Below are 15,376 nucleotides of genomic sequence, written 5' to 3'. Positions count from 1 at the left end.
CCGGGGGCTCTGTGCACGCCTGGGATAAATTGCAGCTCTAATTGACTTCACCTCCTTGGATGTTGACCCGAGGAGAAAACATCTGGGCCTGATGTGATTTTATTAAGTGCTGATTTCATCAGCAAAGGGGGGAAAAGGGGTGGGGGGGGAATAAAAGAGGAAACTTGCTGGCCAGTTGGAGCAGCTCCCTGTAAACCTCTGCAGGTGATGGAGTGGGATCAGGGAGCTTGGAGAGGGGCAGCTGCAGGTTTGAGGTGACCAAAGAGGCCTTTGATCCACTCTGACTGGTGATGTTCAGTGGGCCTTGGGAAATAAAGCAGGAAAAATGATGGAGCAGGCAGAGAAAAAACAAAATCCTCAAGTGCCTTTTTTCCCCAGGGAAATATCAATCTAAACCCTGAGAGAGCCATGGGAGAGGTGCCACAACAGGGTCTGTCCCCAGCAGAGCCCAAGTCTGACCCTGCAGTGTCCCCAGGCCACTGATTTATGGCACAAGGGGCCTCTGTGGGCACAAGGACCTCACCAGCAGCAGAGACCCACGAGCTGGGCTGGGAATGGCTCTGTCAGTCCATGTGTGATGCTCCATGACCATTCTCTTCTTGTGGAGAGAGAAGGGGATTCAAAATACCCTTTTCAAACAAAAAATTCCTTAAGTCCTGACACAGATGGGAGCGTATTGCAACAGCAAGTTGCTTTGGGGATTTTTTTCCCCTTTCTTCCCTTTTTTTTTTTTTGCCTTTACCCCCTCCTGCTTGTTCTTTCAGCTGCTTACAAATTTTCCTGGACAAATTTAGGCCTGGGCCATGTCCCACTTGTGTTTGGAAAGTCTGAACAGCCTTGACTCAGCTGCCAGGAGTGAGGAGAAAGGGCACGCAGCCTGTGGCCGCTTTAAAGTCAAAAAAGAGCCAAATGCCAAAGAAAACTCCAGATCTCACTGAGCTTTGGAACTGAAGGGTGAGCAGGAAGGCAGAGAGGGGATCCCCTGGGTTTGCCTGAGCCAAAAAAAAAAAAAAAAAAATCTGTTTAAATGGAGCTGAGCTTTTCTGGAAGACAATTTCCCTTATTTCTCCTCTGCTGGATAAGGGAATGCTGCTTTTCCTCTGCCATGAGCCCCTTTGGCACCGAGAGCAGGGACACACATCCATCCCTGTGCTGTGATGGGACAAATCCCACCCCAAATGGGCTTTTTAGGTTTGGTGAGTGTTTTTCTCCAGGTGAGCCCAGAGCACAGCAATGCCAGTCACCAGGAGGCAAAGTGGGGAGAGGCTGCACAGATTTTTGGAGGAATTCTGCTGGGGAGGTGGAGAGGTCTGTCATTACCTATGCAAGGAGCAGCTGGCAAAGGCTGAAGGGCTTTTTAATTAACAGCCAAAGGCAAATCAGGATCCAACAGCGGGGAAGCTGAAGTCAGCAAAGTCAAGGTGGAAATGTGAGGGCAGTTTTTCCAGGGAGGGTAATTAAGCAGCGGCAGAGAGCAGAGTGAGACATGAGGAATTGCTGTTCAGTCAAGGACCTTAAATCAAGGAGAGGAGTTTCCCCTGCAGACACTCCTGCTCCTTCCATCTCTGCCCTGGGGCAGGGGAGCCTCAGTCCCTGGGCAAACATCCTTCTGCAGGGACATCCCTGTTCATTCCTAACAAACCAGGCAGAGAATTTAGGCAGAAAAAAGTGCTGTTTTTCCAGCTGAACTTCCAGCAGCCAGCCTGCCCTTGTCCTGGCACACAGGGAATCTTTTTGCACTGATTTTTTTTTTACCTGGATGGGGCTCACACCTTGAGACTCAGCAGATCTTCCTCCTGCAAGAGGAAATCTGGATCAGTTTGTGCTGATGTTGTTTTTTTTAATCTTCTTCTTCATGTTAGAGCCAGGATTGATACACAGGAGTTGCAGTTTCGTGTTCGGACTCTGTGGTTATTAATTCTTATCTATATTACTGTTATTAGAGCTCAGGAGTTGTTGAGCTCTAACCAGCAAAAAAAAAAAAAAAAAAAAAACCAGAGGTAAAATGGACTTAGACAACGCCCCAAACCCTCCATATTGCTTTATATATATTATTATATATACTAAAATCTTAAAATCTAAGAATTCCAACAGGGTGGAGCAAGGCGCATCCTCCAAACTCCCAAAATCCTCACCTGCAGCTGAGGGTTTAAACAAACCTGCCCTCCTGTGGCACATTTATTCCAAAATAAAGGCTCAGGCTGCTGGATGGAGGAAGATTTGCTAACAAGGGTTTATCCCCCAGGAGTTGGAGCTTTGGGATGGGGATGGAAACAAAAAAATTCACCATTTGGGGCTGGTCTGACTCATACCAATTCCTTGACGTGGTCTTTCCTTTCCCAAAAATAACCAGGGAGCGTTTGGAAAGCCCCTTTGTGGGGAGGAGCAGAATAAATAAATACACAGAGAGCTGGGGCTGAGCTCATCCAGCTGCTTCTCCCCCACTGCCAAGGGCTGTGAGGGATGAGGATGAAGCTCAGGATGTCTCAGAGCACATGAGGCTCTTTCCCCAGTTAATGGAGTTTTTGGGAAAATGCTGAAATGGCCTCTTTTAGCAGGAGCTCCTGTGTCTTTTTGCAGTGTGGATTTCTGTCCTCCCCCAAATAACTGCTGCACTATCAGCCTTTAGACCCATTTCAGTTTAAGGGGACAGAAAACCCTCTTATTTGTGTTTAATTACAGTGCAAATTAGGGAGAAATTTCACATTTCTGCTTTTAGCGTTGAGTTTTGCTGCTTTTTCCACAGTTTCCCTCCCCTTTGCTGGACTAAAACCCTGGTGAAACCCCACTGTGGCCTCCCCAAACCACCCACAGCCACAGGGGTAACAACACAGCAGGCCCCGAGCTGGAGCTGCCAGACAAACCCCGTGTTCACAGACGTTATTAAAACGATGAATTAAATATGAATTTTGTTATCCAAATCACCAGGAGACCCCGATGCTCTTGTGTTGAATAAATGCTCAGCATTTCCTCACCACACTCTGTGCCTGCGGTTTGGAAAGCACAGATGCCTCTCCTCAGCTTTTTTTTTGGGACTGTATTTATATTTTTTTGGACTGTATTTATATTTTTTGAGCTGATTGAGTCAGTGCTTTTGGGTGCTGGGGCATTTTCTGCCAGGGAAGCATCACCTCCACACCCCCTGGCTCTGCCTTATCAATCTTTCATGTCCTGGAAGCTCTGCTTGGTGACTGACAGCTGTCAGGACAGGGATGGAAAAATCCAGTTAGTTTCTTTAATTTACTGCCATCAGCTCAAAACGAAAAATATTTTTTTAAAAAAATCTCTAATTAAACAGGGAAAAAAATTAAAAATCTGAGTTTCTGCCCTTAAGTTTTTTTGCTGTATTTACCTTGCCCACTGCTCAGGGCTGTTTCACTGGCTTTGATTTCATTCCTGCTCAACCATGGAAGGCTGAGCAGCTCCATCCCTTTGGGGCTGGACAATATGACCCATAACATGCTCTGAACCACCAAAAATGCTTTTTTTTTTTCCTACAATTTAAAAGCCTTTTGAGCTTTCATGCAAGAAAACAAACTCTGCTGCCACTGAGGGCTCTGCAGGCAGCTGGTGCCTCTGCTGCTCACAGGTTCACCCACCTCAGCACAGGCTGATGGTTTGGATCTGCTTCAGTGTTCCCAAAAATGGGACAAAAGTAGGATTTAACCCCATTGATGCTCCTGGAAAACACAGAGAGTGTTTTCCTGCAAGAGGAGAAAAAAGGGACAGCAGCTTCAGTAGGATCTGTGCTGGAATCCAGCAATGGTTTGAAGTTTTGGGGTTTGAAGTTTTAGCAACTCTGAGCCTTTGGTGACACCTCAGGGTTTTCCCAGGCAGGGAACACTCAGGTATCATCAGCAAAGGGCTTTTCCCTGGCTGGCAGCTCTGCTCAGCACAGGGGAGGGCAGACACAGCTTTCCCCCACTCCTGGGGAAGGCAGATTCCCTGATTTTTCCAGTCCAAGGGACCATCCCAAACAATCCATGGCCACACATTGATGTTTATTTGGTTATTTTTTTCTCAAACCCCCAGATCTGCCCCAGAAAAAGGCACTTCTCATGGGCACTGTTACCACAGTGATGTATAAAATAAAACCTGAGCCAGGGATTTCTCAAAGAGTTTTATTAATCAGAGTGAAAAAGGAGCAGTAACAAACCATCCCTTGTGGGTAACAATAACAAATCTGGGTTCAGTTCACTGCCCTGACCCAGGGGCAGCACCAAGTGCCTGGTCCCAGCTCTCCTGTAAATGAGAGCAGAATTCAGAGGTTCACACACCTTTACAGGTGCAGAGGTTTGAACACCTTGAGGAGGAAGAGGCTCAGACCAAACTTTGCTTTTTAAGATGAAGCAAAAACTTCACTGGCTCTCTCTGAGCTCAGCAAAAACACCAGGGTCACCTCTGAACAATCTCCTGGTGTCTCTTTGTGGTTTATTCCCATGAAAAATCAGGATTTTCTCTTTGCAGACACTGCTGGCTCTAGCTGCTGTGCAGTGGTTTGGCGTACAGGGGCTCCATGAGGTGATAAATGAGGAAGAGGAAGAGGCAGCCCAGGAACACCAGGCTCATCACAGCCAGGAGGACAAAGCGGCCGATGAGGAAAGTGTCCACGATCTGCAGGGAGGAGGAACACAAAAATCCCAGCATGTCACAGCTCCCTCATCTCCAGGGAGCAGGAAATGTCCCTGGAAATAAAAACTATGTCCTGGAAATAAAAACTGTGTCCCTGGAAATAAGAACTATATCCCTGGAAATAAAAACTCTGTCCCTGGAAATAAAAACTATGTCCTGGAAATAAGAACTATGGCCTGGAAATAAAAACTATGTCCCTGGAAATAAGAACTGTGTCCCTGGAAATAAAAACTATGTCTTGGAAATAAAAACTCTGTCCCTGGAAATAAGAACCACTCCAAGATTTCTCTCCTTGCTTTTCACCCCTGGCCATGGGCATTCTCTGGGATGTGTGAGACAAATGAGAACAAAAAAAGCTACTGGGAATGTTAATGTGGAGCAGCACAGGGAAGAGACAGCACCAAGCCCTGAAGCAGCTCTTCTCCCCAGCCACAAACAGCCCTGATTCCTTTTCAGAAGGGAGAGAGCGAGAAAAGAAAAAAATAAATGATTAAAAAAAAAAAAAAAAAAAAAAAAAAAGAAAAAAGAGGAAAAAAGAAAAAAAAAGAGAAAAAGAAGAAAAAGAAAAAAGAGAAAAAGAAAAAAAAAAAAGAAAAAATGGAAAGAAAAGAAAAAAAAAGAAAAAAAATAAAAAAAAAAATAAAGAAAAGCTATGGTAGCTAAGGCAAGCCACAAAGAGAAGGCCAGGCTGTTTATGAAATCCCCTCTCTGCTCCCCAGACCCCCCAGAGCTGTGCTCAGCCCCAGCTCAGCTTTACCCATCACATTATCCCAGCCCTGGTGCTGCTGCAGAGTCTCTGGTGAGCCCAGCCCCGGCTCCTTCTGCACCTTGCACTTTTTAATGAGCCAATTAGCAGAGTTTTGGTGCGGAGAGCCCGGGTCATGTATTATTGATGGGCAGGGCGGGTCCAGTCCAACTGAAGGATTGTAAGAAAAATCAGATTCCCAATTCCATTTGCCTCCCAGGCAACAAACAGGGCTGTCCTTCATCTCCCTGCAGCCTGCAGAGGGGCAGCTCGGATGTGACACGGGCAGGAGAAAAGAACATTTTGAGCGGGGATTTACACACAGAACAAGAGCCAGAAGGGCGATAATTAATAATAGAACAGAGGAAACGGCACCTGAAAGGGCAGAAAAATTTGTGTTTTTAAAGCTTGGGGAGCTCTGGGGGAGCTCAGGGGGGGCAGCTCCAAACCTGGGGGAGATCCCTGGGCTGGGAACAGGGATGGGCATAGAGAGAGAAAGGGCTTTGATCACAACAAGGGCTGTCACTGGGCTGTAATCACAGAACAGAGATGGGGAAAAAGGGAAAAGCTGCAGAATTGGAGGGAAAATGATCAGAGAGGGAGCAGAGGCTGGAGCAGGAGAGGAGCAAACCCCAGGGATGGGTGGAGCGGGGTGTAAATCAGTAATTTAATCAGAGAAATTAATAGTTATTGGCTCCACCAGCGGGAGAGCAGAAGGGCAGGCCGGGGCAATAACCAGGGCAATCCTGGGGGTGGTCAGAGCCCTTTCCCGGGGTAAAGAACCATCCTTGGGGCTTCGGGATGGCTCTGGGGCCCTCCCGGGGCACAGCCTGTCCCATCCCGGTCTCACCTGCGGGGCCCCGGGCGGGGCCGGGCTCGGGCCGTCCCGGGGGAAGAGCAGCAGCGCGGCCGTGAGAGCGGCGGCCCCGAGCGACAGCGGCACCGCGGCGACACTGCGGGACAGGGGGGACAGAGGGGACAGAGGGGACAGAGGGGACAGAGGGGGGAGCTCAGCGCCGGGTGGAGCGAACCCTGCACCTCCCGACCCCATCCCCATCCCCATCCCCGTCCCAGCGCTCACCAGGCCCCATCCCGCCCCATCCCCGGTCCCCCCTGTCTCCATCCCCGTTCTCACCGCGCTCGGCGGGCCCGGAGCAGCGCCAGCAGCAGCAGCCCCGCCATGGCCCAGAGCAGCAGCAGCGCCAGCACCCCCGGCCCCACGCCCAGCGCGCCCGCCATGCCGCCCCGCGCCGCCGCTTCTGCCTAGCAACCGCGCCGCCCCGGCCAATCAGCGCTGCCCGCGGCGCGCCCCGCGCTGCCTATTGGTTGAGGGGAGGAGCGCGGGGGTGCGGCCGCCTCCTTCCATGCCCCGCCTGGCTCTGACTCGGCGTTTCCTATTGGCTGAGGGTGGAGGGGTGGGCGGGGCTTTCTGCGCGCCGCCGGAGGCGGGGGCGCGCCCAGGGGACCAAGTGCTGGCTCTGATCCTCATCCCCATCCCCATCCCAATCCCGGCTGTGATCCCCATCCCAATCCCAATCCCGTCCCCGTTCCTGTCCTGATCCCGCCCCTACGCCAGTCTTAGTCCCGGGTCGGTTCTTCATTCCCATCTCGTGCCCGCCCTGCTGCAGGGAGCGCCTCTAAAACACGCTTTCAACCCTAAAAATTGAGCTGTTCACACCCATAATTATATTTAGGGCCAAAATCAGGCGGGTTTTGTAAATCCAGTAACGCTGACAGGGGGACCACAGCAGGTTTGGAATTTAAATGATGCCCAGCAGCCCAACCTCTTCCAAAATACTTATATATTTATCTTTTTAATATTAAATGTAGTCAATATTTAATAATACATATAATACAGAACATATTACACATGATACATATGATACATAAGTTATTATATGATATATAATATTTAATATTTATTATATGATATATAATATTTAATATTTTTTTTTTTTGCACAGGTCATACTGTATCCCAGCAAGGCTGCAGGTTTTTCTGAGCACAATGAAGGCAAATAAATTCACAGATAAGGAAAAAAATGACTTTTCTTTCCAGTTTTTACCTGCTGGAATTTGGTCCTATTTATTGCTTGTGTTGCACCTGGAAAAAAGAATTAACAGAAAGTGGGAGAAAGGCAATACTGGGTATAAAAGGTGAATTAAAAACCATGGGGGAGCAGCAAATATTGAGGATTTTTGTGTTGCTTGATGACTCTGGGAGAAGTTTCATATTTGTGGTGTTTTTTTCTCCAGGATAACTGTTGATGTTGGGAAGTTTGCTGGTGTCACACACTCAGGTTTTCTCCAAGACTTTTGATGGGACAGGACCCACCAAAGCCACAAAAAATGATGTGGTGATGATTAATTCCAGCTCCAGTGTGTTTGACATCCATAAAACAGGTCCCATAAAGCCTTTCCTGCAGGACTCTCAGGCAACAATTTGCCTTAAATAAGGAGAAGGGGACTCTCACAGGTGCTGTTGGGTTCTTGTAGCCCAGAAAACCCAACCCCAAGGATTTATTTGGGCACAAATAATTCAGAGTTGTCCAGTGGATGGGCACTGCTGTCCTGCCAAGGAGAAGGAATGATTTGAAGGATGTGTCACCACCTTGGATGGTTTTTCCCAAGGAAGAGCTCAGGGAATTGTGGCATTTCTTGGCAAAGGTGTGACCAAGATCCCAAGGCTGGCATTGGATGAAATGGACTTGGCAGAGAGATGCAATTAGTGCTGAGGTTAATTAACCACTTGGCACAGGAGGACAGAGAGATTTGAAAGATGGGACCACATTCATCAAATCTCATTTGTGAGAGGAGCAACCCCTGAACACGAGGCAGATTTGGGTCAGGACATCTTATTTTTGGGGTTCAAACCTACAAACCCACCACTCCCAGCTCATCCTGGTGGCCAAAACAACCACCACAAACTAATATTGAGTGATAATAAATAACCAAACTCTTGCTGGAGGAGCTGGAATCACCAAAAAAACCTGATTTAAAACCCCTCGTGCCTTCCCAACACTTCCATTTTTCCGGCTGAAGCTCCAACATTAGAATTAAAAAAGGAACCAGGCGTCGATGCAAACGAAGGGGGGGGAAATATTCCGCTCCTGATTTAAAGACGAGCGAATTGCTAAATATTTTTATTAGTGGCAAAATTTGCAGCTTTGCTGGAACTAATTTCACTTGGCACAGGAGGACAGAGAGATTTGAAAGATGGGACCACATTCACCAAATCTCATTTGTGAGAGGAGCAACCCCTGAACACGAGGCAGATTCAGGTCTGGACAACTTATTTTTGGGGTTCAAACCTACAAACCCACCACTCCCAGCTCATCCTGGTGGTCAAAATCCATCACAGCCTAATACTGAATGATAATAAATGATCAAACTCTTGCTGGAGGAGCTGGAATCACCAAAAAAACATTTAAAACCCCTCGTGCCTTCCCAACACTTCCATTTTTCCGGCTGGAGCTCCAGCATTAGAATTAAAAAAGGAACCAGGCGTCGATGCAAACGAAGGGGGGGAAATATTCCGCTCCTGATTTAAAGACGAGCGAATTGCTAAATATTTTTATTAGCGGCAAAATTTGCAGCTTTGCTGGAACTAATTTCACGCCCGGTAAGATATGGAGCTTAAGCTGGGAATGGCGTTAAATTAGTCTCTTGTAAGGGTGTTTAAAGCTCCTGATGGGGATCTTTTGGATGCTTTGGATTTGTTTGGGGACCCCTTTTTTGGGGTTTCATTTTTGGTGTTATAGGAATTCCCAGTCCCCCCTTATTTGAATAAATTTGGCTGCAAAACCACTGTGGTCGTGAGGCCCCAAGAGGTTTCAGCTTGGAAAAATGTTATTTATCTTCTAGGGATATTTTGGGAAAAATGTTATTTATTTTCTAGGGATATTTTGGGGGTATATTCAGGATGTCCAGCGTTTAGTTGATTTTTTTGTTAATTTTAAGATTTATTTTAATTCGATTGTAAAAAAATGCGCTTGAATCGATTTAGGAAAGAGTTGTTTATTTTAATTGTTTTTTTTTTTTTTTTTTTTTTAGGAAAAAGTTGTTTGTTTTAATTGATTTTTTTAAAATTTAGAATATTCCAGGTTTAGTCGATTTATTTAGAATATTCCAGGTTTAATAGATTTATTTAGAATATTCCAGATTTAGTAGATTTATTTAGAATATTCCAGGTTTAGTAGATTTATTTAGAATATTCCAGATTTAGTCGATTTAAGAGACGGGTGAAGGTTGGAACTGCTGCATCCCTGAGTGTCACTTGCCCTCTGGACTAATTTTCTCCTTTTTTTTTTTTTTTTTTTTTTTTTTTTTTGCTTCCCAGATATTTTCCATCCCAAATCCCTCCCTTGTCCTCCTGCAAAGCCTCTCACCCACCTTAATTCTGGGAAAAAAAATAAAAAATAAATCCCATTTCAGCTTTTCCCAGATACAAACTGGGACAGGTGCAGGTGTGGGGTCAGAGGATGTGGAGTCAAAAAAACATCGAGAGGATCCAATTACTCCTCTAAAAATACAGCCAGGAGGGTGGCAGTGGTAAACAAGAGTTATTTAAATCCCTCACTCCACTCTCTGGGGTGGGGAAAATGAGGTTAAATAGTTGTCCTTTTCCAAAAGAGACAACTCCCCCCCAGAAAAATGAAATTTAAAATAATAAGAGAGGGTTGGTAATGTCTCAACCCCCCAAAAATGAAATTTAAAATAATAGTTGAGGGTTGGTAATGTCTCAACCCCCCAAAAATAAAAGTTAAAATAATAGGAGAGGGTTGGTAATGTCTCAACCCCCCAAAAATGAAAGTTAAAATAATAGGAGAGGGTTGGTAATGTCTTAACTCCCCAAAAAGGAAAGTTAAAATAATAATTGAGGGTTAGTAATGTCTCAACCCCCCAAAAATATAAGTTAAAATAATAAGAGAGAGTTGGCAATGTCTCAACCCCCCAAAAAATAAAAGTTAAAATAATAGTTGAGGGTTGGTAATGTCTCAACCCCCCCAAAAATGAAATTTAAAATAATAGTTGAGGGTTGGTAATGTCCCCAGTGGGGACAGAGCTCTCTCTCTCACAGGAACCCACTTCGGATTATCTTTTTCTAGCTGATGGCAGAAATCAATTTTAATCATCCCGACAGGAAATGAGGATGTAAGACTTCAAACAGAATAAATCCTGCAACATTCAGGAATAATAAAATGGAATGTGAAGTCATTTTTCAAATAGAAAAGAAAAAAAAAAATTAAAAATCCCATCCCAGCACGTGGAAATGCCTCTAAAAGGTCCTGGTTGGTGAAAATATTTCTCATTGTGGGACAAGACTGAGCTCAAGGCAAAAACTCCTGGAGGAGGTGGATGGAGGAAGGGAGGGGGTCTCTGTCATTATTGTAATTCCTCTTGTGGTTCACATCCCTCCCAAGTCAGGAGGGAGCTGGTGATTATTTGGGTTCAGTGACTTGTTATAATAAACACAACTTTAGTTCAGTCCAGTAAATCTGTAAATTGGTGCAGATGAGGTTTTGGATATTTAGTTCTCTGAAGTTCAAACAACTGCTGCAATTTCTCTAAATACAATACAAAAAAAAAGTTCCTGTGGGTGTAACTTGGAGATGTTTTAATGCCCAAATGGGATGATAGAACCCCATGGAGTTAACACGGCAAAATCTGTTCCAAAAAAAGAGAAGAAGGAGGAAAGAAACTACCTGAGAGATTGAAATTTGGCTGTGGAGACCTCCTTTAGTGCTGCAAGGGAGGGAGAAGAGGCAAAACTAAAGGAAGGAGGTAAAAAAAATGAGTATAAGAAGATTGAGAGAAAAAAAGAAAGTCAAGAACAGGGTTTGGGGAGACGACAACTATTAAAATTTGTGTGATTAAAACCCACAGTCAAATGTTTTTCCAAGAAACTTCAATTTTCCCCCACATTTCCCCAAGAAACGCTTTTAAAAATTAAAAATTAAAGAAATTTTTAACCAATTTTACCTTTAAAGGGGACCCATATGGGTCCTCCTTCCATCATCACTTTGGAATTTTTGTGGAATCCTCCTCTTCCTTTTCACCCAAGAGCTTTCAGGTGAGAAACCAAGGAACCATCGATAACGAAACTCATCCTGAGTTGCCTCATCCTCATTTAGTTCTTTTGGAATTCTTCATCACTGGCCACTCATTAGATTTTAATGTGCCCATAATTATCATTTGTCATAATTCCATCTCAATTGAGCGAGTCAATAACGGCTCAAAGCTGGGAAGGGTTGAGTGAGTGATGGCAACGTCTGCCCATGGTGGGATTTTGGGTGGCTGAGAACAACCAAAAACTGCTGAAATGACCCAAATTTATTGCTGGGACTCACAGGATTTTGAGGCAGGTGGATTTTTTTTTTGGCACTCGAGCCAGTTTGAAGTTTTATTCTGGTTTTATTCTTGCAGCATCTTTTTTCTCCCCCTTTTTTTATTTGACACATATCGATTTTTTTTTTTTCCTGGTCTGCAGGTTGGAAACGATGCAGGATTTTTGTTGTTGTGGTTTTTATTTATTTTTTTTTTCCTTTAAATTTAATTTCCTTCCCTTATTTGTGTGTGTGACTGTGGGGAGATTAGTCATGATGGGACCTGGCTGGGCCCAGCTCATTTCAAAATTCACAGTGTTACCCTTGAGTTCACCTCTCCCTGACTCCTGAGCGTGTGGAATGTGGTTTTTTTACACCTCCAGATTAAATTTTAAATGTTCACACACCTCAGGTTTGTTGGTAAAAAGGATGTTTTTTGTGTATTTGACCATCATGGGATTCAATAAACTCGTGGCTTCATCCTGTGGGGAACTGAAGGATGGAGATCAACCTCCTCATCCTCCTCCCAGGGGCTTCCCTGGGCTGATAAACCTTGTTTATCCTCATTTCCAACCTCATTTTTTAATTCCTGGTGGATGGCAAAAAAAACCCCCCAAAAAAACAAAAAACAAACAAACAAAAAAAACAAACCAAAAAACCAACCAAACAAAAAAACCCAACAAAAAACCACAAACAAACAAACAAACAAACACCCCAAAAAAACCCAAAAAAACCCACCAAAAACCCAAAAAAAAACCAAACCCAAAACAAAACAAACAAAAAAAACAACAAAACAAAACAACCCCAAACCAAATCAAACAACAAAAAAAAAACCAACCCAAAAACAAAACCAAAAAAACCCCCAAAAACAAAACCAAAAACAAATCCACAAAAAAAACCCCAAAAAACCCCCAAAAAACCCACCAAAAAACCAAAAAAAAAAACCAAACCCAAAACAAAACAAAACAAACAAAAAAAAAAACAACAAAACAAAACAACACCAAACCAAACCAAACAAACAAAAAAAAAAAACCAAAAAAAACCCCCCAAAACAAACCCAAAAACAAACCCACAAAAAAACCCCCCCAAAACCCCCAAAAAACCCAAAAAAAACCCCACCAAAAAAACCAAAAAAAACCCAAACCCAAAACAAAACAAAACAAACAAAAAAAACCCAAAAAAAACCCACAAAAAAACCCCATCAAAAACAAAACCAAAAACAAACCCACAAAACCCCCCCCCCAAAAACCAAAAAAACAAAACCCAAAAAAACTTGAATCCTCCCCACTGCCTTATGACTTTGTGGCCCTTCCAAACCCCCACCCCAGCAAAGGCACCGTTTTATTTTTTATTTCAGCCCAAAGGGTTTTTGGTCTCAGATCTCAGAGGTTTTCCATCCCAAAAGATGCAGAAAAATTTGCTTTTCTTTGCCCGCAGAGAAGATGTTGTGCTGTGGTTTGGTTTTCTCAGGTCCACTGGCAGCTCCCTGAGAACAACTCTGGCAGCCAAGGACGTGAATCACTGAGATGGTATTTAAGATCCTTCAGGTAACCTGCAGAAGAAAAAAAATAAATAAATATAATTAAAATTAAAAGGCGCCTCATCAAACGGCTTTGAGAGCTGTAAAAAAAAAAAACAAAATTCAATCCCTGAGAACTTTCCCAAGATGTAATTTCAGAAAGCATCAAAGATGACACAAATCTAAAGAAAATAAAAACTACTCAAAATTCAAAGTTTATAGTCCATCTGTCTCTTTGCTTCAGGGGAGCTGCCATTAAATCCATCACTAAATAAAACAAATAAACCCAGGAAAAAGTCAGCTCTGAAATCTGCATCCTCGTCAGAGAATTAGCGGAGCTCTCTGGTTATGATGGCTGCCTCTCAATTTGCATCTTTAAAGAGTTGTGACCATTTCTCTGCTTTTTTCCCTCCAGCAGCTCAGGGAGGAGACGCTGCAGGTGAAGGTTGAGCTCCCACCATGGGCTGAACCCCAAGGGGGATGAAGAGTGAGAGCCAAAGGTGAAGAAACATCTCAGGTAAAATAAAAATATTTAAAAGGACAGGATCAGCATCTCCAGGTTGAATTTGCCACTATCAGGTACTGCAGATATCCAAGGGAAATATAAATTTCATAATATTGACCCAAGCCTTGCTTTGTTTTTTTTTTATTTTTTTTTTTTGCATTATTTTCACAAAGTATATTTTTACAATTATTTATAATTTTTTTTTGGGGTGTCCCTCCACCTTATCTCTATCTCAATCAAGCTGATATTCACCTCTGGAAAATAAAACTCCAAATCTTATCAGAGTGCTGAACCCCAAGGAAGATGAAGAGTAAGAGCCAAACCCAGCCAAAGGTGAAGAAACATCTCAGGTAAAATAAAAAAAAATTAAAATTTTTTAAAATAAAATAAAAAAATCAGCATCTCCAGGTTGAATTTGCCACTATCAGGTACTGCAGATATCCAAGAGAAATATAAATTTCATAATATTGACCCAGCCTTGCTTTGTTTTTTTGCAATTTTTACAATTATTTATATTTTTTTTTGGGTGTCCCTCCACCTTATCTCTATCTCAATCAAGCTGATATTCACCTCTGGAAAATAAAACTCCAAATCTTATCAGAGTGCTGGAGGTAAGTCACTTTAAACATCCAGAGCTTTCTTTTTTTTATTATTATTATTATTATTTATTTATCCCTGGAAATGCTTGGGAAAGGATCAGTCAGTCTGATGCTTTTCAGTAACTTTGCACAGGAGAGCCCCAAGGAGCAGCAAAAAAAAACCAGCCGAGGACTTATTATGCCTTGAAATTAAACATTTAAGAGGAGTAAGTTGGCAGCAGGGATTTTCTAATCAAAATATATATAACCTGCCTTTTATTCATCACTTGCCCTCTGGAAGGACCCCAAAAATGCTTTTCTGGCTCAAAAAGCCAGTGTGAGGAGGGGAAAAATCCCATTTTTTCAGATGAAATCCCATTTTTTCAGATGTTTTCCCACTCAGTTCCTGCTGCTTGGTGGATTTTTCCCCATCAATTGGGAAAAATCTTTTTGTTTTTAGCTTTCTTTATTATCAATCCATCAACCTCTCCCAAGAAATAAACTTAATTTTATTTAATCTTGCATAAGGAAAAACCTCTGGGATTATAAAGCCACCCTGGCATTGATTATTTATTCTTAATTTATCCTCCTTGTCCCTATGGATTATTGATAAACCCTTTAATTATATTTTCCCATGTATTTATCTATTAGTTGTGAAATTACGTGCTCGTTTGTGTGTCTGAGATTGTTTTAAATGCACTTCAATAATAACAATATTGTTGTCTTGGTGTTTTAAATCTTTTGGGGTTGATTCTTCTTATTATTATTCCCAGGAAATTCTTATTCCCAGGAAAATCAGGTAAATAGAGGAGTTGTCCTGTAAATAAGTGAAGCACCAAAAATGGAGGGAAAATCAAATTATAGAGAAATTTAATGAGATAAAGAGTTAAAATTTGGGGAAATCCTTTAATTTCATCCCACACTGTTGGGTTGGGAGAGGTGTGGATGTTGTTTTTAAGGCTCCATCGGTTGATGCTGAATTTTCTCTTTCACTTCTTGAAAGTCATTGCTGGAGAGAGTTTAGAGAGGTGTAAGGGAAATATCCATGTCCTTTAATATCTCCTAAAAATCC

The 15,376-nt window shown here is 43.2% G+C and overlaps 2 protein-coding genes across 2 annotated transcripts; one reads left to right on the top strand and one right to left on the bottom strand.

Annotated features, from left to right (window-relative positions):
• Nucleotides 1-4,124: 4,124 nt before the first annotated feature.
• Nucleotides 4,125-6,616, bottom strand: TMEM218 (transmembrane protein 218; the record flags this gene model as incomplete). The annotated part of the gene is made up of 3 exons (XM_083877939.1): nt 4,125-4,614; nt 6,228-6,330; nt 6,513-6,616. The coding sequence occupies 3 exons, from the start codon at nt 6,614-6,616 to the stop codon at nt 4,480-4,482; spliced, it is 342 nt and encodes a 113-aa protein (XP_083734065.1). The 3' UTR covers nt 4,125-4,479.
• A 5,009-nt stretch (nt 6,617-11,625) lies between these two features.
• Nucleotides 11,626-14,211, top strand: LOC310919030 (uncharacterized protein). Its single transcript, XM_083878137.1, has 2 exons — nt 11,626-13,800; nt 14,155-14,211. The coding sequence occupies exon 1, from the start codon at nt 12,063-12,065 to the stop codon at nt 13,251-13,253; it is 1,191 nt and encodes a 396-aa protein (XP_083734263.1). The 5' UTR covers nt 11,626-12,062; the 3' UTR covers nt 13,254-13,800; nt 14,155-14,211.
• The last annotated feature ends 1,165 nt before the right edge of the window (nt 14,212-15,376 follow it).

The sequence above is a fragment of the Zosterops lateralis genome (genome assembly GCF_965231275.1).
Source record: "Zosterops lateralis genome assembly, chromosome: 25".
NCBI lineage: Eukaryota > Metazoa > Chordata > Aves > Passeriformes > Zosteropidae > Zosterops > Zosterops lateralis.
This window is presented reverse-complemented; position numbering and strand designations above follow the sequence as displayed.